This window comes from Pyrgilauda ruficollis, unplaced genomic scaffold (assembly GCF_017590135.1).
Source record: "Pyrgilauda ruficollis isolate IOZ18807 unplaced genomic scaffold, ASM1759013v1 scaffold13, whole genome shotgun sequence".
NCBI classification, from domain to species: domain Eukaryota; kingdom Metazoa; phylum Chordata; class Aves; order Passeriformes; family Passeridae; genus Pyrgilauda; species Pyrgilauda ruficollis.
The window spans coordinates 6,805,045-6,831,191 of record NW_024511432.1 but is presented as its reverse complement, the minus strand read 5'-3'; the positions used below and the strand labels follow the sequence as shown (position 1 = coordinate 6,831,191).

The window sequence follows — 26,147 nt, the reverse complement described above, 5'->3', positions numbered from 1 at the left end:
TCTCATGAGGACACTGCCTCTGGATTTCTTCATTGTGTTTTTTCTATACAGCACTTTTTGTAATTCCCTCTGGCTAGAACCATTGAAATGAAACTTATTGACTGAAATTCTGATCCTATTGATTTTACACATGAGATTTGTGCGAATATGAAAGAGCAGGAACTGCTCTGTAACCGCACCCATCTCCATTTATTCCCTGCTGAACACACGCTGTGGGATTGCTTGTCCATCTCAGTCCCCTGAGCTTCCAGAAATAAATTACCCAAAATTCAAATATACTGCACCTATTAGCTCACAAATGTGTAGTAAATATTACTGGTCCTTGAATACTGAGTTACCTTTTGCTTCCTTTTTTCTGCTTTTTTTTCATACCCCCTCTTTACCTCGTTAACCATATGTCCTGTTTTTCCCTTTTGTTTCAGAGGTCAGGAGGGAATATGGGAAGAACATGTTCTGTGAGGAAGAAGGGATGGGAAACAGCACTGGGAGGAGATGATGGCTGCCTGGAAAGAAAGTGCCTGTGACTTCATGCTTAAAATACTCTAAGTGCTATTAGAAATGATATTTCTACCCCTAAGGAAATGGTCCTGGATATGGGATCTGGTGAACTCAGGACAGCAGGTAAGACAATCACAGAGGAGACCGTGAGCAGAGGTCCCAAGTGGAAAACCCACACAGTGTAAGCACATGGTCACCCACACCCAACAGCACAAACAGCAGCCCCCTGCCTTCCCTGAGCCCCTGCATTTCCCTCCCACAGCACAGGGATGCTCCTGTCAAGCCTCCTGCAGCTGGGTGCTTTTTGGCAGAGAGGTGGAGTGGCTTTTAGAGGCAAAATCAGCAGCCTCAGCATTCACACCTACTTCTGAACAACCAAACTTCCCTTTGCAGATTTCTTGTTTACTGAAATGGTGGGTGTCCTTTCCATGGATCAGGTAGCAATCCTTGATTATCCTCATTTTAGTTTGATGCATTTTACCTCACTGTGCTCAATAGTTCTTTCCTCTCGAGATCTTTTTATAGCTAGATTGTCACATATCAATCAATGTTATGGATTAAAGTTGAGTATATTGTGACTTGTCTGGGCCTGTAGGAAAGATTTTAAACAAAGTTCTATTTATTTTCCTTGTTGACACTTGTTTTCTTCTCTCTTTTCCAACCTTGTGAAATGGAAAAAACTTGCCAGGAAAATTTTGGGACTTTAACTCACTAGAATTCTTAAATCACTGTTAGATGTCATGGAATGGTTATGAAAAGAAGGCAGGTCATATGGTGATGTCTGTGACCACGTGCAACACAAAAAACCCAAACCATCTGTTAATTACACTGATGGAAAACATAATCCAACGTGGTGGTGAAACCTGATGCTTTGCACGGACCATGTAAACGATTCACGTTGCAAGTGTTGATCAAAGAGCTCCCAAAGGGCTCCTCGCAGGCCAGGTCACAACCACGGCATTGTGGGCTGGGGGCAGGCGCAGGGTGTGGCTGCAGGAGCTGTGGGGGACCCTCAGGGAGCCAGGGTGCCCACAGTGCCCGGGGCAGTGCCCGGGGAGCCCAGTGCCCACGTACCCACTGTACTGCTGTCACAGCCCCGAGCACTCTGCACTGCATGATTCCTACAGAATCGTGGGGTGGCCTGAGATGGAAGACACCCACAAGGATCATCGAGTCCAACTCCTAGCCCTGAACAGGACATCCCCAAGAGTCACAACATGTGCCTGAGAGCCTTGACAAAATGCTTCTTGAAATCTGCCACCCGCTCCCGCGCCTCCATTCGGCTCCGCCGCCGCCCGCCGAGGAGGGGACAGCGACAGTCGGGAGCACGGGAGAGGGACGCACCCTCCCCCGCCGCCAACCCGCTTCCTCCTCCTTCTCCTCCACCTCCTCCCCCGCCTCCGCCTCCGCCTCCCGGCCGGGAAGAGCTCGCCGTGCCCGCTGCAGCCCCGCTGGATGCACTGAGCGCTCGGGCGCGGGGAGAGAGGGGCAGGAGGGAGCCGGGAGCCCCGCCGCGGAGGCGCTGCGCTACCCGGAGCCTCACGGCCATTTGCTTTAATTCTTTTATTGCCCCCCGGCCGCCTCCTCCTCTCTGCCCGCGGGAGCCAGCCGAGGCGGCGGGGGCTGCATCCCCCCTCCCCCTTTTTTTTTTTTTCATTTTTTTTTTAAATTTTGATCGCCGCCATGGGATGTACCCTGAGTGCTGAGGAAAGAGCCGCCCTGGAGCGGAGCAAGGCCATCGAGAAGAACCTGAAGGAGGACGGGATCAGCGCGGCCAAAGACGTGAAACTACTCCTGCTCGGTGAGAACCCGCCGGTCGCCCCCCCATCGCCCCCCTCCTCCTCCTCCCCCGCGCTTATCCCACCTCATCTCTCTTCCAACAGGAGCCGGAGAGTCGGGAAAAAGCACCATCGTGAAGCAAATGAAGTAAGTCCCGCGGGGGGAGCGAGTGAGCGGCGGTGCGGGGCGGGAGAGCGGGGCGGGGGCTCGCGGAGGTGAGCGAGGGCCGCGGGCGCCATGTTTACCTGAGGGGACCGCGCAGGCACAGCGCGGCGGGGCCGCCGCCGCTCCCGGCGCTGTCCAGGGCCCGCTGGTGCTGAAGCGTCGCCCCGCGGCCTCGCCCCCGGCGGCGGTGGAGGGAGGCCGGCAGCCCACCTTCCCCCTCGGCGCAGATGTCCCCGTGAAGCGAACGCTGTCAGTTAAGCTTAATGTCGGGGTGTTATCCGCCGGCTCTGCGGATTTAAACCAAGGCTCCCTATCACTGAAAGCCCCTTTTATTGAGCTTGTGCCTTCTTCTTTTAATTAATGAACGACGAGCTTGGCCACTCATCTCATTCAAACCTCTCCTGCTCTGGGATCCGAGTCTCCCTATGGTACTCGGCGCTGCTCCTCGCTGGGGCTTCCCACACCCTTTTTCTGTGTTTAATTAGATGTAACCGTGTAATAAACAGCAGTGAAGAGCCCCACCGCAAGGTCTCTTCCAAGCATCCTCGTGGCTCGTGTAAATGCACCCAGTAGGAAAGCAGATGCAGGGAAGGCTAATAGAAGTGGAGGTACACCCGTGGTGCGACTATTCTCCCCCGACCCATTTAAAAAAAAATTAAAATACAATGAAATATCCCGTCCTCCCACCGCTACAAACATGACGGGCTGGTTGGAGGCGGGCGCCATCACTGAGCGAGCCTGGGCGCTGGTTCAGGGTCTGGATTTCAGCTGGGAGCGGTTGCCGCTTTGCGATGCTGGTGGTTGCAGAGGGATCCGTGGCTGGGAGGGGCCCCCCCGGGACCGGGGTTGCTTAGCGAGGGGAAGAGGCTCAGGGATGGGTGTGGATGGGACGCGGGGAGCCGGGAGCAGGTCCCGGCGCGGGGACCCGGGGCTGCGCGGGCCGACGGGCGGGTCCCGGCGCGGCGTTCAGGCCGTTCGCGCTGGACAGCGCCCGGCCGGGGCTCGAACCGGCGGCAGCGGCGGGGCCCCTCCGGCACCGCGCTCGGCTGCCTCCGGAGGGGCCGGGGAGAAGCCTAAGGGGCTCCGGAATAAGCAAAGGGGCCCGTGCCCGTCGCAAGCTGCAGCCCTGAGCTCCCGTAACCGCCCCGGGTGTGCGTGTGTGTGTGTGTGTGAATGTGGGTGTGAGTGTGTGTGTGTATGAGTGTGAGTGTGTGTGTGTATGAGTGTGTGTGTGTGTGTGTGAGTGTGTGTGTGAGAGTGTGAGTGTGAGTGTGTGTGAGTGTGGGTGTGCATGTGCGCGTGCATGTGCGTGCACCACGGGGGCAGATCTGGGCCTTCAGCCCAGCTCCCCTCCAGGCAGGGTGGCTTAGCGGGTGACCCGGATATTTCTGTATCAGCTCCGTGGCTGCTGTGCCCACCCTTCGGGGGTTCAATGAAACCATCATCCCCGCCTGAGGCAGTGCTTTTCCCAAGGCGCTGCGGGGCTGGGAGGTCTCATTGTGAGGAGACTCGCCTCCAGTGCACAGTGGTGTCCGTGGCTTTCCCCACTGACGTTTGTGTACTCTACTTCTGTAGAGGCTCTGATTATCCCTTTTCACTGTTTGAAAGGGGGCTTTTCCCCGTTTTCACCCCCACAGTTTGATTTGGGTCTGGGGTGGGGTAGGTTTGGTTTGCTCTTGTTTGTGTGCAGATGGTGGATCAGGAGACATGTCGCTGCAGATGAACACCAATAAATTATTTAATCTCTAGGAATTGCTTCTGCAGAAGCATGCTGGAATGGCGGGCAATGGGTTTTGGTTGAAGGGAGAGGCTGTAGGAACTACAACAGCGGAGAGCACATGTAGAGCCCATAGGCAGGAGGGCAGGCAGTGACCACGCTGGCTACACAGTAAGCGTACAATCACTCTTGTTTTCCAAAGAGCAGAGCTCTTGTTTTTTGAAGCAAATCACATTAAGATAATAACCTGTTTGCTGGACTAGATTGGTATATTGAGGACTGAAATATACCCATTTTGTGTGTGTGTGTGTATATATATATGTATATATATATACATGCATTTCATTAAAACTATTCAAAGTAAGGCACGCTAGGCTTGCAGCTTTGTACCTAATATGAAAACGTCAAGGAAGCTGCTATGGTGGATGGGCTTATAGTGTTGGAAATTGGGAGGCACCTGTGAGTGTGGAAACTCCAGTGAAGTGTGCGGAGGCTGGGGTGGGGACAGCGGTGTTGCTATGAGCACGGCAGCAGCATCTGGAGAGAGCCGCGCAGCCGCGGGCGCCGGGGAGAGCGATGGGCAGGGAGCAACGCAGGGAAACCAACATTGCTGAAAATTAATTTAAATATAATGTAGGCATTAGCATTTCACCTGGTCAAGCTCCATTAGACAGCCTTGCTGAGAACCTAATGAATTCTTAATAAAGATTAAATCGCATGTTCATTAGGTTTTGATGAAAGAGTGCTATTTTTTTAATACTGTATTATTGGTGTGCTTCTAGATAATAAATCTCATCCTCATGAATGGCTAAAGCAGCTTCACACTTGGATATTGCCTTGAAAACAAGCACAGGACTGTACAGACAGATTGGAGAATGCTAAGACAAAGGAACAGAGATCAGACATTGTTACATAGGACTATAAGAGGTTGCACACTGCCCAGTTAATCCTTGAAATGTTAGGTAGCCGGAGAAAAAGTAGAAAATACAGTAATTTGAGAGTGTAGCCAGGATGCAGATAAGGATTTGTAAATATAATTCAGGATTTTTTAGTGAAATATTTGAAGATACCTTTTAGCTGGTGAGTGGGGAGGTTATTGAGCAAAAAAAAAAGAGGTACTGGTGAATGACAGATGTGGAACTGCAGTCTGGAATGTACATCTCAAACAGTGGCAACACAGGCTGGGAATGACACTTTTCTTAGCACCCATGGTTATTTTGACACCCTTCAGCCGTGCACTTTGACTACTCCACCTTGGCTGATTAATTCTGCTGTATTTTTCACAACCAGTCCTGCAGTCCAGATACTTTTACCCATGTCTGAAAATGAAGGGTCAGAGCCAAGCTAGTCAGAGGAACCGTTCTGAAAGGCATGGTTGTGCCATGCAAGCCAATGAGACTCCGGAGTGTGCCACAGCATTCAGAATCAGGCTGTGTCCAGATTCTGTTTTCACTCAGCTTAATCTAAAAACCATCTGTAACCAAGCAAAGCTGGGGCTTTCCTTTAAAATCCAAGCTAGAAGGTGAGAGTTACTAGACAAGAGAAATTCATCTTCCACTCACACCACCCTATCTCAGTAAATTCACAATGTAGGAGCGCAATGGATGTTAACATTGTTTAGATCCTATGTATTCAAATAAATGTCGAGCACATGCAGAATTTGGAACTTATAATCTTCTTTTTTGGAATACCGGGATTGTAGCATGAAATAGAGACTGATATTGTTCTAGGGTATTTTTGTGGGGACTTAAAACTCTGGTGAATATGCTTGTTCATCAAAAGCCCCAGCGGAGCAGGACACCGAGCATATCTCCATCTCTTACTGCTTTGCAGGACACTGAAATCCGTGCCACGATCCAGTGGTGAGCAGGGTTGGACTGCTTGGGTGGGGACACCATCCGCTCCATCAGCACAAGGCTTCCAGGGAATTCAGTGTTTAATCGTGCTTACCCTGAGAGGCTGACTTAGCTGGCATGCCTTCAGAAACAAGGTCCTGCCACCTACTCAGCAGCCACCGTTCTGGTTGGTGAGCCAGGGCAATATTTCACCTTCCCAAACAAGGGGTTAGCAATAGGTGTGGCATTCCAGAGGAGACATGGCTTCACCTGCCCACAGGAAAAATCTTGGGGTTGTGGTTTTGGATTTTGCTTTTGCAGAAGCAGCAGCTTCTGTCCCCTGCTGAGCTGGGCACAGAGAGCTGGGTCCAGCTCCCTTTCACAAGATGCCGGTGCTTGCAGCCCTGCATGTCCTCCAGAGCAGCTATGTGCCTCTTCATCAGAAGTGCTGGCAGTAACTCAGTTGATAGGCTTCTCTGCTATGCCAGTCATTTTCACAAAATGTTTTTTATGTTAAGTATGAGAAGGACGGAAGTATACAATCAGGAGAAAAATACACTAGTGTGCAGTGTTTATCTTGAAATATCTACTGTCTTCCCCCCAAAAGCCATCAGTCCCAACAGCTGGCTGATATATTGTTCTGACCTTTTTCAAAAAGCCCCTCAAAACAGCCCCAGGTTCTACTTGCTCTCTATGTAACCAAATTACTTATAATCTAATGAACTTCTTCAGTGAGAAGCAGTCCCCGCCCACTGGTTTTACAGCAATTTGATGCCAAATGCCATTGAAATGAAATGATGTGCTGTGAACACCCACTTCAGTGCTCTTTGCTGCATGTCTGTGTCTCAAATCTGTAGTGATTTCACACTTGCAGCCCCTTCCCCCAGGAATACTTCACCCCACAGGAGCTAACAGCACAGAGTTGCTTCGCCTCTGCAGCATCTTCTCAGGGACAGGGCTGCAAACTGTGCCTTCATGGTCTGTCCCACTCCCCAGCACAGCTCTTCTGCCTCTGCTACTGGGTGCAGAGCCCCACTCGGCTCTGCTTCCATCTGGGATCTGTTTGATCGTGGTGTGAGCTGGCAACCCAGAGGCACGAACCTCACTAGAGCACCAGGTCAGGCCGAGCCATCCTCATCCTTACTTATCTCCTGCTGTTTTCCAGGGTTTCTGTGATTTAAAGCCCAAAGTAGGGCAGTGACAGGCTGCACCTGGGCCGTATTTGAGCTGGGTTTCAATAAGCAGGGGAAAGAGCTGCAGCCTTTCCAATAAGCTGTGTCATTCTCCCAAGATCTGCCCCAGCGCACTCTGATGTGGGTGAGGATTTGGAGCCGTGCATGTGGCACACAGACCCAGCAGGAAGGAGGCTCCAGTGGGGCAGTTTTGGCAGTGGAACCTGCAGTGAAAGCAGTAGCAGACTGCCTGCTGGGGCAGCTCTGGGATGTTGGCATGGCAGCTGGGCAGTGCGTTGCCCGCCCTGGGCAAGGCAAGATCTCCTGCCAGGGTGTCAGAGACCATCCAGAGGAGGCTGCTGTAGGAGGGGGCTCTCCCCTCACAGCAGCTTTTTTCCCCAGCTTCACAGATGCTTTCTTGCATCTCTGGAGGCTGTGGGTGTCACGTTCCACAATTTGCAGTGGCACAGCACAGGGAGATTGTCCCTGAAACAGGCAAGAATAAGAGCTGGGAACAGAGGAGAGTAAGGCTGTTCATTGTGGCTTGTAGTTACAAAGGGCAATCATGTTTTCAGCGTTTATTTCCTTCCTCTTGGATTTTTAATTGTGCCAAAACATTAACAACCATAGTTCCTTCTTTTATATTTAAAGTTCTTGTTTTTAGACTGAGAGATTTCAGAGAAAAGCAGTAGCAATATTAGGAGGCAAGATGGAATACATTTTGGGTTTGTGTTTTTTCTTTTTCCTTGACAGTTCTTAATTTGTTTCTTGTTTTAGGGGCTCATAAAAGTAAAAATATCTTTCAGTGACAACAGTGAACTGCATAGCTTCTCCTCTTCCAACCCAGTTTTAAAACCTTAAAAGAAATTTGCCTGTCATATTCTGACATGACACATCTAGTCCTGTTGGAAATGTTTTAGCAATCTAATGAGATGAAAGCAGTTGTTTTAATGAGCTCAGAAGAAAGAGACAAATCTGCTGCACAAATGTAACCAGGGATCTGTTTTGTTTTATGGCTTGGCTAACCCAGAGGTTGTAAGAAACATTAGATTGACAAATGAATTAGGTAACAAATTAAAGAAGGTTGTGGTTTTCTTCTTCAGTCTGTCCTTTCCCATTTGTCTGGCATACAACTTCATACCTGATGTGAGTTCTCCAGAGTGCTTACCTGAGGAATATAGGGAAGATAATCAAAATGGGTGAAGAAGGAAAAAGAGACAAATCATGGAGATCCAGGCGCTGTGTTGGCTCTTCTGTTTGGTCTGGTCAAGAGAAAGAGTGAAATGAAGAAGTGCTTCACTGATGGCCAAGGCAGAAGCAGGTTGCTGGAGAGTAGGAGCAGTCAGGAACGGCTCACACTCTCATAATTACATAGTTTTCTTCAGTCCCCTTTCAGAGTCACAGCCTGCCTCTGCAAGTATCAAGCTCCCTTGGTTTCTCCTGGATCTGCAGGATACAAAATCACAAAGGAGTATTGAAGCTGGTGGATATGCAGCCAGAAAGCACAATGCAAGTGCAGGTCCAAGAGCTCAGTTTTGCAAACTCCTGCTCAGATAGTGAAGGAGAAAAGCTTTTCCAATGAGGCAGCAGCCATACACAGTGCAGAGACAGATCCACCCTCTACACTCTGAAGTCTGTGGTTACACCCTGAGTGCAGCTGAGTGTGAAAGATGGAATTTGGTCCTTTATTTATTATGTTGGTTTAAAGAGGAGCTCCAGCAGGTAAGAACTGCCAAAACCTTCAATTCAAGTGGCCAGGGTGTTTAAGAGTCTAGTCCCTTTTCCTGGTGCTATTGCAAATCTCCTGATATTCGGGGGTTTGTGTAGAGCCTGAAAGTATTTCTGTGGAGCCTGGACTCAGATGATGACTGGATCAGCTCTGGTTTCAGATGGTCTTTGTTTAGATGTGTGTTTTGTTTTCGAAAGAAAACTTCCAGTTCTCCTCACTTCAGAGAAAAGTTAAAAAATAAATTACTATATTACTATAAAATAAATACTATTATAAAGTACTCAGGCTTATTCTAGCCTGAGTACTCAAGAACTGAGTATTCCCAAAATGAAGGTGAGGAAATCAAATACATGTCAATTGCTTGGTTACTTTTGAAGCCTGATACCTTTTAGCATTGACAATATTGAAACCAGCAACCTCGCTTATTTCAAATAAATTTGAATGCTACTGACCCCAAATCCTCTCTTTGAGCTCACTGGACTTTGGGCCAAGTTCTTCCTACACTGAAGATGATAATCTGTTCAATCTGTAGGTTTTATGAGATGTGATGAATTTCAAATGTTACTGTGACACTTGGTGGGATCCTGGATGTTGCTATTTTTCATTCACAAAACCAAAACCAGGAAACAAAAGGATCGGGATGGCACTGGCACATTAAGCCTACAGCCATTCAGGAAAATGACAGATGTAAGGGAGTTTGGAGGATTACAGTCCTGATTATAAGATGGTCTTAGGAATCTGCCTAAAATCAGAAAAGGCAAAAGGCTGGATGTTACTGAGTAACACAAAGCAAAGGAACTGATGCTTTTCTAGTGCTGAGAAAAAAGGAGAAAAAAGTATTTTAATCCAAAACTCAATCATTATGTGCTTACTGCGATAGTAGAATAAAACTCTTGATGGAAGCATTTCTTAACTTACCAGTAAAAATGCTTACTCTCCCCAGCTTTCACGTTAATTGAGAAAGAACTGAGTGCCCTCAGAAGAGAGCCCAGAAAACTGTGTAGTAAGCTGACATCACGCCTATTTTCCAATTGCTAATCAATAAGGTTTTTGACATTGAAAGGGAAGGACTGGCAGAGCTGAAATTACTTTGTTTTTCTTTATTCTTGGGCATGTCCTGCTTTGCTTGGTCACCAAAAATGATTTCAGTTCATCAGCAAAGCTTTTATCTGAGTATAAAATCTGTAAGCTTAAAACAAAGGAGCTGGAATACACCAGCTTGAGAGAGAGACAAGAGGGATGGGTAACACAGGGTCCTCCTGCAATATAAAGAGTTTGGGCCATGCTTGTTAATAATCCTCCTCTCCCCATCAGGCCCATCTGTGGGGTCTTGTGTCCTCAGGAGCCAAAGGCAATTTATCATCCATTCTGTTTGTTACAGGATAACTTGTGCAGTCTTTCAGCAGAAGTTCTGCTGGTTCATGTTGCAGGAGCTGCTTATGGGAAAAGGTTGGGAGATGCTGATCCTAGTGAGTGCTTTGAGGTGTGATCTCTGACAAGGCCCAGAGCTCTTGACTGACTGTTTAGGACTGAGGTGTTCCAGGAAAATTTGGAGCAGGTTTCAGCAGAAGTAGGACCCAATGCAGATAGGAAATATAGGGTTTGATAACAAGGAAAGGGATTTTCTTCTCTTTGGCATGTGTCAAGCTACGTCGTGTAGGAATGGGGAGATCCATGTTTCCACTGGGAGGCCATGAGGAATGTCTTCAGTTGAGTTGAGCAGGCTTTCACTTGTCCAAGAGAAAATATCCTCTTTAGAGAATTCATGACCCCAGTCTTACATCTTGTCAGGGAGGCTGGCAATGGACATTTTGTCTCTGTGCACGTCCCTCCTCTGAAACACAACCCCCCAAGTGCTTAAAACAGTCTGAAAGGCAGAGCAGTGACTCATGCTTTGAGATTCCAGCAACTTCAGACTTGTATTAAATTCTCTTGTCTACAAGAGCATAATCAGCAGCAACTTGTACACACCATAACAGTCTGGTACAAGACTTGGAGTATTTCTGCATCAGCTGGAAGTCATTACAGAAGGGAATAAGATGAGAATGGGCCTCTATTGAGGAAAATATCACTTAAATGATAAAAATGTGTACTACCTCCTAGCAGAATTGGGTGGTTTATCCTCACCCTCTTGGAGCTGATTTGAGTTGGTAGCTACAGTTTTAGGCATTAAGTAAAAGAGTATAGGAAAGGCTAAGTGCACAAAATGGACATTAACCAGAATTATCTAGGTAACAAAGGAGAAGTTTTATAGGTGGATTTCTAGACCTGTGGTCTGTATCTCACAGTGATACAGAGATGTTTCCCCACTGCCAGTACAGTGCTCCTTATTCATTACAGCTGGATCTTGCTATAATCCAGCTCCTGCCTTTACAGCAAAGGAGGGAGAATATCTCATTTTGATATCTCGTAATGAAATAGTCCCATGTATAAATTTCCGGAGGAATTTTGTGTGGAACTGGTACAGACCAGCTCTGAGGCTCTCCAAAATTCATGGTGAGATCTTAAAATTACTTCCAGGGCACCACAATGTGGATCTGCATGCCCTAATTTCAGGCTGCAATAGCTAAGGCTATGTGAATTTGTCATCGTGTCGTCTTCTTCTAAATGGTTGGCATGGCAGGGCACGTGCTCCTCCACAGCATGAAGGTTTCTGCTCAGCTTCATCCACAGGAGAGAAATACCATCCTCATAATGAGTTTTAAATGTAACACAATCAGCTTGGCTTCTTAAGTAGTGCAGAACTGAGTATTTGATTCAGTGCATTTTGTGAATCTGTTTTTATTTACTCACAGCCTCTTTACATCTATAAGCAGTGTGAAAGGGTGTTACAGCAGGGGTGGTTACAGGGTGGTTTAGCTTGTTGCAAATAAACCAGCTCTTTTCACTGGCTAAGGAGAGCTCTTACTACAGTGCCCTTGGCAGAATAAGACATTGGTCACTCATTGCCAGGCTGGTGCACTGATGTCCAGGCAATAGATGCTCCTTCCCAAGGTTAGGTGGGGACCCCATTTCACCTCCTGTAAGTCTAAAATGGGCAGATTTCTGTCATTGGAATCACCACAGACACTGCAGAGCCTTTATCATCACATTTTGTCAGTAACACCAGCACAAATCACTGGGATGAAAGAAAATTGTCGTGATGAACACACACCTCAGAAAGTCATCACAGTGTTCATTAATCACCAGTCACTCTTTGGTGATTAATTATTTAGCCAAATTGGAAAAAATTTTCCACATGAATGAGGAGATGTTTACTTAATAAAGCAGAAAGCTCCTAGAAGCATGCCCTTGTTTTCCTCAATTTAGCAGTATGATAAATTTATATCCTCCTGCTTTTACAGCTCAGGAAAAAAAGCCACGGTGCTGTATCAACTTGTTGCTGTTGGTTTCTGTCCAGCCAGTTCTTCAGCAAGAAACCTGATGCTGCTCAGTGTGTGCATTTAAGATGTTTGAATGGTAGCTACATGAGCTGATGGTCGTGGTTTGTTATCTGCATCTCTCTGCGTGCCCTGAGCCCTTGTGAAACACTGGTAAGGAGGAACAGGAGAGTGCGGTGCGAAATCCCAGCTCCAGGGTTGGCATTTCTCCAGCACTGACTGATGGCATCAGGGTCACATTAGAAAAAGGAAGGGCCCTCAACGTCTTCATTCTGGCAACAGCCTTGTGCTTAATAAGAATTCTGCTGAAAGCATGTTGCTGGGACCAGCCAGATCTTACCTCTGCCGTGAGGTGGGATGTGCAGGCAGAGGAAAGCCAGTGCTGGCACTGGGGAATCCAGGTACTGATAGCAAATCAAAATCTTGGTATCTTCTGTGGTGATGTCTGTTCAGGGTCTTTCAGCATAGCTAATTATTAAAAGCATTCAGCAACAACAAACATGTGAAGAGGAAATAAACACTAAGGGAACCCATAAATGGTAAAAAGATAGTGATTAGTAATTTTAACATGGTTCAGTAAATAATTCCGAATCTAGCCTTTATTTTTCTATGTAAGTTTTTATTTATCTACTACTTCTGTTTGCTGACATTTTCAGGAAATCTCTTTATTTTAAATTTATATTTAGATTAACAAATGATAAAGTTTTTCCTACATGACAGAGCATGAAAATTGAATTATTACACTGGTACTTTTAGTTCTGATCAGTGAGATCAAATAGTACTAATTTCCCCATCTGTGATCAAACAAATAGGTGAGGCCTTCTGGCATAAACAGATACACAGTATACAGGATTAAATTTAAATTCTGATTTTATTCACTACTTCTTCATGGTCTTTGAAATAGGTTTTTGGAGTTTCCAGTAAAAAATTGGAAAAAAGTTCTTACAAACTGTAAGAACAATGATACAAGCCCAGCCAAAGTGGTGTATTTAAATTCTAAAGTAACTGGATAAATATACTGAGATTTTTAAAATAACCAAGATCACAACATTTTTAGTGGCTCCCTCACTAACTTGGGCACACACTGGTGCAGCACAGAGCCTGTCTGAAGCTCTCAGACACATCCTGCTCAGTCTGTTCTCCAGGAGAATCCTCCTCATTCAGCACAACGATTGTCTGGATCCTCCTGAAGACTCACTCCGTGCGTAACTCTCTGCTGTTGGTTTTCAGCAGCTGTGTGAGGACTGTGCAGCTCAGCACTGCTGCACTGAGGCCACGGGACTTACAGGGCTTCCAAATTAGAGCTGCAACTGATCTGTATGTGGTTAAGTTTAGGAGGTGGCTCATGTTTCATTCATGCTCAGATCTAAACCCCAGAACAACTGAGTTTTCTGATGCTGTGCACATCAACATCAACGGGCTTGAACAGAACTGGGTTAGCACCTGAGCCTTGCTGAAGACCATCATCTCTGCTTGTGCTGATTGCCACCCAGTTTTAGTGCCACTCTGTGTATCTAACCATTGTCCAAATATTATTCTGTTTCTTACTCCTTTTGGAAAATAAAAGATCAGGGAAAAAAAAAAAAGATTCTTGTGCTCTGGGCTTTTTCATGCCACATACATTTCTCTTTTGCCACAGGAGCTCTCAGGTACCAACTTTCAAATTTATTTCAGTCACAGTTCTTTGCCATGTTACTTGTATAAGGAGAAAGAAAAAAACACTGGTTTTAGGAAGAGCAGGCTTAATTGTAGCATTTTATATGTGTTTAATGACTTCAAGAAATAAGGTTGTGTGAAATCATCTGGCACTAAATCTTCCTTTCCCCCCCCACTACTTCGTGCTCACAAAGCAGCATCTGAAATGTCATGTTTGGTTTTGGATCTCCTAAATTAAGGGGTGAATCACTGATAAACTGGGCCCTCCAAGGTTATTGGGCTGGTGCACAGGTCAAGTAAAAGGGGGCTGAGGAAGCTGAAGAAGAGAAAGCTGAGGAAGACCTTGCTGCTCCTTTCCACCACCCAAAGAGAGCAGAGAGAAGGTGAAGCCAGACTCTTCTTAGAGATGCACAGTGAAAGATCAGAGGCAACACAGAAGCATTTCATGGAAATATATATAAGGAAAAAATGTTTCATGGGGAGGTTGATGCAAAAGTGGAACTGGACCCAGGAAAGGGGAGAGTCATCATCCCTGAAGATCTTCAAAACTCAACAGGACAAGGACCTGTGTGACCTGGCCTACATGAGATGGTAGCTCTGCTCTGGACAGAGACCTTGACCCCAAGTTATTAAATGATTATATGATAAGAAAATCCAGATTAGTCTCCTTACTCAGTGTTCCTAATGGCAGGGTTGACTGAAGATCTGACTCTCTAATTGGAAACCAGAGGGACAGTGTTGCACAGCACTAGCAGAATTTTCCCTGTGAGTGCATAAAAAGCCTGGCTTAGCTGGGACTGTTTGGTTATCATTCCTAATTCCCCTTCACACCACTTTGGTTCGTTTCGTTGCTTCTGGGTGTTGCCTTCTTGGATTTATCCCATACAGCATTTTACTGGCAGCCTTCTAACATCCTAAGCTGGGGTTTGACTAACATCTCGTTTTGATGGTGGTGTCTGTCCCTACCAGCTGTGGTGGTATGGTGGCACTTGTACGGTGATATATGGCAGTGTAGTGAACCAGACTGTGGCACTGATATGAGTTAAAAAAATATCCCAAAATCTCAGAAAGAAATGTCTGTCAAATGCTCCCTTAAGGCAGCAATGTACTGAAGGTTGAGATGTGGGCTTGTATTGAAGGATTCAGTCACTCCTGGCTAGTTCTGTGTGCTAGAGCTTAATTTTTGAGGGTAAATCAGTCACATTCGAGATTGAAAAGCAGTTTCTAAGTTCTTCTGTACCTTTAGGCATTTAAATGATGGGTGTTTTTTCCCAAACCAGCCTTATTTTCTCTATGAGTTCTTGTAAAAGAAATGCAAATCTCTCACTGACTTGAAATTTCTGTGTTGTTTAAATAAATTTCCTGTGATGCATAACACAGTGAAAAGGAAAGTGCAGCCATTTGTTGCTGTTTCACTGTATTTAGACCATCTTTCATGCTTCTAGAGGTCAAATCCATTTAATCTGGTTATGCTATTTCAATCACATTTACATTTTTAATGCAAAGCTCAGGTTTGCTTCACACTAGAATGATCGCTCTGATTTTGTAACAGGCTTTAGTTGTCCTGGGCTTTGGAGACTTCTCTCTTCTATTTTCCCTCAGCCTTAGACACAGTCTTTGTCATTTATAAGGTAACTTTCCTTCCTGAGGTGCCAAAATGTTACAGAATCCTGATTACAGGAGTGCTGAACAACATTTTCAAATTCCATGTTATTGGGAGCAAATTTTGAAGCCTGCATTAAAAGCCTGTCACTGATGTGGTTACCCTAACCTTGATATTCAAGGTGGTTTGCATAGGTCACTGCTGCCTTTTAAAGGGAGATAGAGAATTGCATCCTCACCCATCTCCCATTCAGACAGTGAGTTATCCCAGTGCTCCTCTGGTCTCATAATGGCTCACCAGTTCACAGCTTCATTAAGACACCTTTTGTGCTCTTACTATAAATAAACCAGGCTAGAAAGTCTTCCTTGTGAAGATATTTGTCACATTCATAGCTTCTCAAAAGCTCCAGAAGGAACCTGCCCTATCCCTTCCCTCCGTAAGTTTTGTGTTTTCTATTTTCCTTATGAGAAAGCTTCCCACTTAAACACCTTTTTCCCCAAAAGAAGATGCTGTATGTTAAGGAACTTAGGAAAAACCAAGAAAGCACACCAGGCTGTTTAGTGTTCTTTGAAGCCCCACTTGCTTCTGAATTTGAACAATTCACTGCTCCCACTGTTTTTTGCAGTAGTAACCTGCTGGCTTCAACTGTGTTCCTGCATTATCCCCCAAGGAAATAGAAACTAAGACCCTAAATACTTGTTTTGTTTACTTGTTACATCACTTACAAACATGCAGGAGAGAAATGACCAGCCTGGCAGAGGTTTAACACCACCAGGCAAGACAAGGACTTAGTGCAGATAGTGAAAAAGACCAGAAAGTGACAGAGCTTGGTCTTTTGAAGCAAGAGTCAAACAAGCAATCATGATCAAGTTCAGGCTCTGGATAACAAAATGAGGTTGTTTGCTAAGCAGTCATCCAGAAGACTGACAGCAGCTTGATACAACAGTGCACGGACTGGACACCAACATCTTTATGTGAACCTTGTTCAAAGCAAGTGCCAAGAGTAAGAGGATCAGAGCTGTCAGAGCTGTTAAGAAGGGCAAAAGCTGGCAGCAGAAATGGCAACCCCCATGCACAGTTTAGGCTGTAACCATAAGAGATTGCCCACAAGAGAGATCCTAGCAAGCTCTCTTTCCATGGTAAGATTCAAAGACTAGCTTCCTGGATGAGGCTGAAGAAGCAGGACTCAAAACTCTGCAAGCTAAAAGATACAATGATACAATGTGCTTTTCCTTTTTAAAATACATCCTTCCATAACCAACGTGAAGGGGGGGGGGGGAGAAACTGTTTCAATACAACTTCAGTTACAAGCAATCTTTCTTTAATGTCTGATTTATTCTCTTCTAAAAGACCTCCTTAATACATATTATTGTGAGTAGTGGTCCTTACCGTAAGTGGAGAGACAGTGAACCATTTGCCCAAAGCTCCTGCAGTATATATCCAACAGCAGTGTGCTGAGTGTAAAAATAAATGCAAACCTACACAGGTACAGCAGCAGATTTTGTATCCAATTGCAAATTCACACTTAATTATTAATGACTGAAGTGCTGTAGTTTTTCACTAAGTAGCAAAACATACCCTGAATATCTCTCAGGTTAAGTCAGATTGACAGAGCTTCAGTGCCAAAGACAATGTCAACTTTTCAGTGATGGATCAAGTACCGTGTACAAGAGCAAGAAAGGTGAATATTCAAATGAGAATCTCAGTTTTCTCTGATAACAAGCCAGGAATTCCATTTTCAAGAACTCATTGATGGAAGTTGCCCTTGTCATAGACAAAACAGTAAACAGCTTCAGAATAATGAATTACAAGCAGAAATTATACCGGTGAGTGACGGATAGATCATGGAAAGGTCATTTTGTCCATCTCTGTCCTAATGCAGAATTCTATTAAATTACATATTCCTCAGTGTTCTGCATGGTTTACTCATAAATGACTTAAAAACATGAGTATTTAAATTTTTATATGAATTGTGTATCACTCAACTGCAGGTAGTTTTTCCATTAAAGAACTTTCTCCAGTGGCCTGATAATTTTGTCTGAAATTTTCTCTTGCTTCTCCTAATCACTTCTCTGCACAGAAGAGCTTTTATCACTTTCAGCTGGAGTAGTAAGTATGGCTGGTGAATCTCTGTGAGGAACTGTATCTTTTCTAGCCTTTGTATCAAAGTTTGGATGGAGGAGTTGGTGAGTTTCCTGTACTGAAGATTTCCAGTGCAAGAGAGACCATCCTCAACCACAGATGGGAATTGTTCAGACCCCACAATGAAAGGAAGTGGTTGGAGGAAGCGATGCCAGTTCAAGGTGGGAGATTTCACAGGTTACATCTCAGATCCCTCCTAGTGAATTTGTGTCTAATAAAGCAGGCTGAAAGAAAGATTATGCTGATGGCAAACAAATCAGAAGTGGAGAGGTTGTGGCTAGACTGTGTTTGGAGTGCTGGCCTGCCAGGAGCTCAGGGCAGTTTTTTTGGGGAATGTGGAGGAGGAATCTCAAAATAACTTTAATGCTACTGCAAAGTCCTGTTTGGCTATGCTGACCCAGCAAAATCCAGACACAGCTTTTTGTCCACTGCAGTGACAACTGCATAGCTCTGCAGCCCTCCATGTCTTATCATATGTCTTCGAGAGGGCAGTGGATTTAATAAAGAGACTGGTCTTTCTGAAAAGCAGACTTCAAGCTTCACAGAACAAGCACTGGTTTTATTTGGGCTCTTGGTGCTTTTCTAAAAGTAGAAGATGGCCAAGAACTCATATCTGCAGCTGGTGCTTGCCAGAAATGCTTGTATCATCTATATGGATGAGTGGAGAAAAGGGGGGAGAGAGGGGGGAAAGGCCTTGAAGGAGAAACAACTGAGCAGATACAAATGAAAATTCAATTAAACAGAAGAGAAGGAAAATTCAAAGTAGCATTGACGCCCTGCTCAAGGCTGCTGATGCATCTTGATTTCATCTCTAAACCTAGTGAATGAAGGCGACAGTGAAGAAAATAAATTACCTCCCTGGAAGGAGCTGAATTAGATGACCAGAAAGATGAAAACCTTCAAATACTGATATTCCTCTATGACATGCCATGGGCTTGTAAAAAATTCAACCAGAACAATAGATCTTGGCCTTCTGACCATTCCAAAGCTTGTCCAATGTATGAGGGTTTTTGTTTGGTTTTTTTTTTTCTTTCTTTCTTTTTGGTTGTTTGTTTATTTGTTTTGGTTTGGTTTTGGGTTTTTTTTTTTTTAGATTTCTTTTGAAGGTCTCAGTTTATTTGCCTACTGGAAGACTTGAAATGGACAATGAATGTAATCCCCTGTTGCCTTCCATTCTTTGTAGCCATCAGAATTCTGCTAATTGGACATATTAAATTCAGAATGGCAGCATTTTTCACTCATTTTATGTTCTGTGCTCAGTTATGCTGGTGTGGGATATAGAAAGTCATCTATTGTGGTTGTTCTGGTTGCTACTGGTTTCCTGGTTTGTGGGAGAAGTGTCCAAATGCTCAGTGTCATAAGCTGTTTTAGCAGAGAAGCTGAATGTTCTTTTCTCTTTTAAGATAAACTGCCATTCCTCCAGAATGTGGTCGTCATCAATTTATTTCAGCTTTATTTTGCTCTTTGCCAGCTGTGTGAGGAGCATGTTCAATATAACCAGTCATTCCAATAGCTTAATTTCTCCCCTAAGTATTTTGCTTCTTTCAGGTTGTCACCACAATCCCATTTAAAAGCCTGCTAATAGTAATTGAAAGCCATTTTAAGCTTGCATGTAGTATCAGAGTTTGAGCTGCATTTTATTTCTGTAAAACAGAAATAATAGTTAGCTATGACAGATACTAAGAAGCTAAACAACAGCCAAGGCTACCACGCTTTTGGAAACCTACATTGCTAAAAGAAACTCACAATCCAGAATGCAGTGAAATGAACATGAATCTTCCCAAGGACCTCAGTGGGATTCTGATCAGGTTCTGCGGGCAAAGTGGGACCAGCAGTGGCCAGATGGAAGTTAGGCACAAAATAACCAGTAACTCTGCCTTTGCAAACAGGGCTCCTGGGACTTCAGCCTGATGATAGTTATTGATCCTTCTACAGAAAGCAAAGGGCAGTGGAAGTGAAAGGGTGCTGGCTGGGTTGGACTAAGCAGTGTTTAAACCAAATAGTCCTCTCCAGTACTTGGAAAAGGATACCAGCTTTCTTGGGAAGGAGGAGTCAGATGATTCTATCTGTTCAATTCCTCGTTCTTAATTATTTTGGCTGATATCATCTATGTGCTAAGTCAATCTCAATGAATGGCATTTGAAACATCCCAATCAAAGTCATTACATTATCACATTCAGGCCAGGCTTTAAGTAAAAGAGATTTGGCTTGTTCTTTACACTGCTTGGCCCCCTTCCCAAATCTACAGCCATTATAACAGAGGATTATCTGCACTGGAGGTTTTCTTCATTTCCATTAGGAGAAAAATTTCATTCAGTGCAGCAAGGGCAGTCTGAGATGGCAGGAGGAGATTGGCTCCATGCTGACGCCTTTGTTATCTGCTGAGCAGAGCCTGACACCCCCTGACACTGCCGGGGCCTTGGTGAGGGGCTGTTATTTATTTCAGTGTGTGGAACACATTGTTTTCTGAAAGGGAAGAGAATCAGCCCTTTATGAACAGGAGTCACTGGGCAGCATAGTCACCAAGCTGCAGGAGCTGGGGTTTGTTGATATAGTTGGTTTTCAGCAAGCGCCTTTGTTGAGCTTATCTTTTCTTTTAGACTGCATCTCTTTGGTGGTGTTTAAGGTGGATCTAGACTCCCATCTTTCCCAACCCCTCTGCCTTTTCTAACACAAAAACACAGGGATAGGGACAGAGTCAATTTTTTCAAGCTTACAGATCTCCACAAGGCCCCTTCCCTGAGATTCATAACTTCTTATCTAGAGATACCATCTCTCCTGCCGTGGGCTGCCTTAGTTCAAGAGGTTCCTCCAGTAAGTTTGCAGACCATGAATGACCCTACTGCATTGATAGGCATTGCTTGCTGGTTTTCAAGACTGCACTACACCCTTACAAAAAGGGCTGCTGCTTGCTGGTTGACACCAAAGTAGTTGGACCTCTCTATCACACAACTCCTTGTAACAACCCCTGTGACATGTTTACATTCAAGTGGAAGCCAGCTGGTGTAGTGTCCTGATGTCTTCCTAGAGCCTAGACACTGCACACATATGGTGTGTTCTCCCCTCTGAGAGACACCATATGAACAAAAGACAAACTACTGGAACCCTTTGGAGCAGTGACCAGTCTACACTGAATTCACTTAAAGGTCAAGAAAACCAGGCATTTTGGCATTAAACACTGAAGCAGCAGCAGTGTAGGTATGGAAACCAGGAGGAATTTTTCTCAGAGGTGTCACAGAAGCATTAACCTAGCTTTGCACGACACATTCATCATGCAGTCTTCCCAACCTGGCCCATGGGTAGTGTTCTTCAGGGGCTTGATCTTCCCAGAAAAGTCATGGAAATATAAAACCAAAAAGTAAATAAAGAAACATAAGTCTCAGACTCTGCTCTGGACCAGTGGCTTGTAGGGCAGTTCCTCCAAGACACAAGCCCATAAGGGAAGAACAACGTTCTTTCTGCCAGACATCTGGTTCCAAGAGCCATCCTGTGGCCCTTCCCCGTGCTGCCTCATATCCTTGCTGCAAGGCTCCAGGTGCAGCTGGTCTGCAGATGAGCACTCAGGACCAAATGTTCCCTGCAAGCCTGCACCACGCTTCAGCGTAGGGTCTGGCATGTGCCTTGTTTATGCTCCAGACTAAATTCAGGTTGCTATCTTGTTAGGGTGGCTGCTAAAGTGGATTCAGAGGGCCAGGTGTCACCAACCAGTTCACCAAGTATAAGCATGAAGAGAAGAATGCATAAGCATGGAGATGACTTTTAATTATCTTTTTTATCCTAGAAACATGTCAACAGTAAAGCTGAAGGGGCAGTGGCCATAAGGAACAGCAGTAAAATGCCATTTATTGCCCAAGATGGAAGTGTGACTTCAAACCCAAAATGAGAGAACTTACAACTGTATATTTGTGTTAAGATAACTGATTCAGACCTTGACATCTCTGGGAACCTTGTAGATAAATATTTTGTGTCAGAGATACCAAACCACTTTAATCTGATATTGGACTTTCTGTTTCCAGTTGATTTCTTACATTACGAATCTTTTAAGTAAGTCTGTTTGTGGGTGCTGCAAAACATGGAGAAACAGCTCTTACCACACCTGGTTTTTCAATGCCTGCACAGAACAAACTGGTAATGTCCTGGTCTGCTCCCACCTAGCTAACATGTGGGAGTTCTGGACTTTGGTCAGTCCAGGAACAGGAAGGGAAGTCTGTCCCAAAGGGTAGAAGTGCACAGTCCTGCATGCAGAAGTCTGCTGCATACCTGCAGATGTGATCAGGCTGTGCAAGAACATATTCCACAGTCCAGGAAACCCAGCTTGGGGTGCAGCAGCTCAGCAAATTCATGAAGTACAAAGGCAGCTTTTATCCAATGGTGCTGTTTGATTATTTGTTGGTTTTGCTCTGATCAAATTTTGTTGTTGCCATAATAGTAAACATGGTACATGTGAAGCTCAGGGCCATGAGCCTGTATAAAGGGGTAAGATAATGGCTGTTGCTTGAGCCTTTTACTGTCTTTGTAGTTAGAACAGTTATTGGAAGGCACTAATCCCTTTCTGCTGATTTTTGACTTTTGAATCAATCCTCATACACTCTCCAGCAGCAAAACTTGAGGGTTTTCAGCTCACTAAAGCTCAATAGAACCAAGACCTTGTCATTTATTTTCACTGTTACTATTATTTTTCTATTTCAAAGCAGAGTTTTCTGCTGCGAATTTCCTACTGTTTGATCACAAAAGCAAGCAAGGGAAATAGTTATTTTTCATCCCGAAGCTTTTGTCCTTTTTACTTTTCTAATCCACGTGAGGCGACTTTGCTGGTCATTAGCCGAGTCAGTAAAGCGAGCTTTCTTTGTTGGGCGATAGCAGGGAAACATCAAGTGTCTGGTTCCATGGCAGCAATTTGCTCTTGAAATAAAGCAAGCGTTGATAAGTTGCTACCCTCAGCTATATTTGTCCTAGTAAATAAACATCATCAGGATTTGAGCACAAATACAAGTTGTTTTGCTCTGTTTAACTATTCTGAGATTGTGTTGGGCTAACAGAATTTCCTCTGCATCAGATGGACTTGTTCTATCGCGCGCTTGTTTCGCTGATGATGTGTTTCTGCACACCTAGCCAAGGATGGATTTTTTAACGCATTGATCAGCAGAGCAAATATGCCTGGAATGCATCCCATTAATGTAGAGCAAGCAGTACATGCTTTTGATGGGTTTGCTTTTTAGAGGCCAAGGTTTCTAGCAGTGGAATGATTTGCCTTTGCAGTGCCTGGGAATGGTGGATTTGCTTAGAGGGTGCTGTGGTGTGCCAGCACTGGTCATGCAGGGGACATCACACCCTCAGTGCCCACACTGCCAAGCCAGCTGAAGGGCAGCAATTGATATGTGCTGGCTTACACAGGCCAGAAAAAGCCCTTAGGATTTGTCATTGGGAGAAAGATTCAATTTTCCAGGATACTGATAAAAATCATCATTAACCCTTTGGCAATGGCCTGTTCAGCTTCAAAGTGAAATTGCTCACTTGAACTTCACAAAATCAGGATTGTGCTTCTTCCCTGACAGGCAGCAGGACCCAAAATAAAATAAAGCAGCAGCAGGAGACCAAGTGAAACACAACAGTGACATTTGTTCCACTTGGAGCAGTGGAGCCACCGCTAATTTGGGCTGGAAGATTGGAGCACGTGGCAGGAGATGGTTTGATGGCTTCAGTAAATAAACATATTGGGTCAGTCTGTAGCTGCAGGTGCCATACATTCTACAGTGAGGTGAATCACAGCAGAAATAGGCCAATTCTGTCCCTTTGCCATCACAAAATTTTCCATAGTATTTTCTAGAAAATTTAAAGGGATTACACAGCTTCCAGACACAATCCTAACGTTTCATGGGGCTTTCAGCTGCTTTGACATGCTGCAGGATTTGCAGCACTTTCCCCGCCCACTTAAACAGATATCCCTACTCCACAAGTTGGCTGCCCCGCCTGCTGCGCACCTGAGACCCAGAGAAAATGCTTTTCTTCACACTTCTGATTAGCAGTAATTAGATTAGGGAAGTTCACAGTGACGGAGGAAGGCTCTCCTCCATGGAGAACCACCCAGTGGAAGTTAGTAAGGGATCAGGACAGCTGTATTACAGTGATTTACCAGAGCACGAGCAAGCTGTAACCTGAGCAAGATCCCATCACACTAGGAACTCGACATCCAGCACAGGGAGGTGGTGCCTGCTGCAGAGGTGTGCTCTCACTGATTCTCCCTGCTCCTTTTAAACCTCTCACCAATCAAATCTTGCCTTGTACATTGGAAATTGTGAGTTCCAGCTTCAGTGAGTTCTGTCTCAAAAGTGAGCATCAGTTTTGTTCCTCAGGGATGCCTGTCCCCAAGAGATGGAACAGGGAGGGTTTTTCTCCTCCACCACACCTTGTATAATTAGTCCAGGAGCTCAGTTCCTTTGAGGCCTCCACCAGATTGGCTAAAATTGGCCAAGAAACTGAAACATTACTGAAACAAGAGCAGGAGGGTCATGCAGGAGTACATGGGTGGCCATGCAGCAGGTGATGCATGGAGAAAGAGCAGACTGAGAAACACTTCAGCAGTGCTATCACCCAGGTTTCCTAAACCACTGGACAGATATTAAACCTAATTATTCTTAGGCAAGTAGACATACTAAAGCCACTCTGAAATCATTCTTCACTGAAGCATTTTTTTTACAAGGAAAACTAATGCTGGGCTTATTAACAAGTTTCAATAAATAGAATCACACTGATGAACAGACACTGCTAATTGCCTTCTGTAAGATAGCTGGGGAAGTAGAAAACAGGAGCTGAATCTCCAGGCACACAGCCCCCTTCTTAGTGCCTCCCCCTCCGTCTCCCTGAAAAACGACAGAAAAGCTCATATCCCCTTCTGGCAGGGATCAATTATGTACTGCTTTTAGCAGAGTTTCAGTGTATTATTCTCCAATTTAGGCCAAATTCATAAGTGAAGCTGAAGATGGTTAAGTTGCATGTCAGAAGGAAATTGGTCAGAAAATGGCTGTTGGGTGGGCGTGAGTAGCACGGCACAGTGTAACTCACAACACTTTGGTACTCAGTGGGAAAGCAAAATTGGTTTAAGTGAGAATATCTTACACAGATTTGGGGCGGGGGTGGATGTAGAAGTACAAACTCTGAAAATGGCCTTTTTCTGAGAGGAGGAAAAAAGGAGATGCTGGGAAGGGATCTGTTTGTGGTGAGAAGTGGGTACCAGCCGCCAGGAACAAAGGGCCCTGTTTGTAGGATGTGCCCTGAGGAAAATGCAGATTTCTTTCAGTCTCCCAGAGCTTCCTCTTTCTCCTCATGTCCTGGGAGCCACCCACCCTGCCAGCCCTGCACCCAAGCAGAGTGCAGAAGGATTCTTGGGGTTTGGTGATTAAAACAAAGCCACCAGCAAAGCTGGAGGTGACTGGCAGCCCCCAGCCCATGCAATTGGGGCTTGTAGTTTCCTAAGAAAGGAGGGGTTCTGTTCAGTGCTGATTGCTTTGGGGTAAAGAAAAAAGAATTGCTGTTGTGACAGAAAAACGCGGAGCTTAGATTTTGCATAGATGACTTATTAGGTCAGAGCTGGAACATGCTTTGATTTGTATTCCTGATGATTGTACACAGCCACTAATTGGCCAAAGAAGCAAGGGATCTTTGTAGTTTAATGAGGAAAATACTGTGTAATGTGATGATTATTTTCTAATAAAAAAGCAGAGGAACAGAATGGGAAAGAAAACCTGTGTGTGAATACAGACTGTAATTTTAATTAATATTTGCTTGTGCTAATCAGTTTCTCTGTTCTGCAACCAGCTGTTAGCCCTAAATGTGGCCTAATGTTATATAAATATTAGAGAAATTAATATTTAGTATTATTTTATGCTTAATATTATATAAATATTTCCTTTAATAAGCTAAGAATTTTGCCTAAGCATACTTTTTACTCACGTGTATGAGCTCATTTAAGCCAACAAGACTGGCAATACTAGATGGATAAATGAGAATGACACCCATCCAGAGCATTTTTCTTCGTGAATCTCAAAGCACTTCACTGGTGAAACCAGTATCATTGCTCCATTTTACAGGTGAGGAAACTGGAGTGGGAAGAGGTTGAGTGACTGGCTTGTGCATCTGGCAGAGTGTTGGCCAAGCCAGAGTTCAAACCCAGAGGGTCTCTCATCCCCTCCTCCCTCCACATCCTAATCACTACTCCAAAACATGTCACCTTTCAGCAAGCTCAGGGTACATGCTCACGTCTTCCCATTCAGTGCCTCTGGGAGAGAGGTTTTGGAACTCTCCATCAGTGGTCCTTCTGCCCCACAGAAAAGCAGAGCTGATTGCAAAGCTGAGCCTATGGAGGAGGCTGTCACACCACTCTATTTTAAACAAAGAAGCAGTAAAAAGCCAGTGATGCCTGTAGCATTTGAAATAACAGGTTGGTGCTTCTCTGAGTTGGAAGGACTGTTAGT

General features: G+C 44.9%; 1 protein-coding gene across 2 annotated transcripts in view; it reads left to right on the top strand.

Moving 5' to 3' along the window:
* The first annotated feature begins 1,992 nt into the window (after positions 1-1,992).
* The window catches only part of GNAO1 (G protein subunit alpha o1), a 138,493-nt gene continuing 114,338 nt past the window's right edge, over positions 1,993-26,147 (top strand). For both annotated transcript variants that reach the window (XM_041458838.1, XM_041458837.1), the window contains exons 1-2: positions 1,993-2,299; positions 2,382-2,424. In XM_041458838.1, the coding sequence (XP_041314772.1) occupies positions 2,182-2,299; positions 2,382-2,424 (161 nt within the window). In that variant the 5' untranslated portion in view covers positions 1,993-2,181. The remainder of the gene's footprint in view (positions 2,300-2,381; positions 2,425-26,147) is intronic.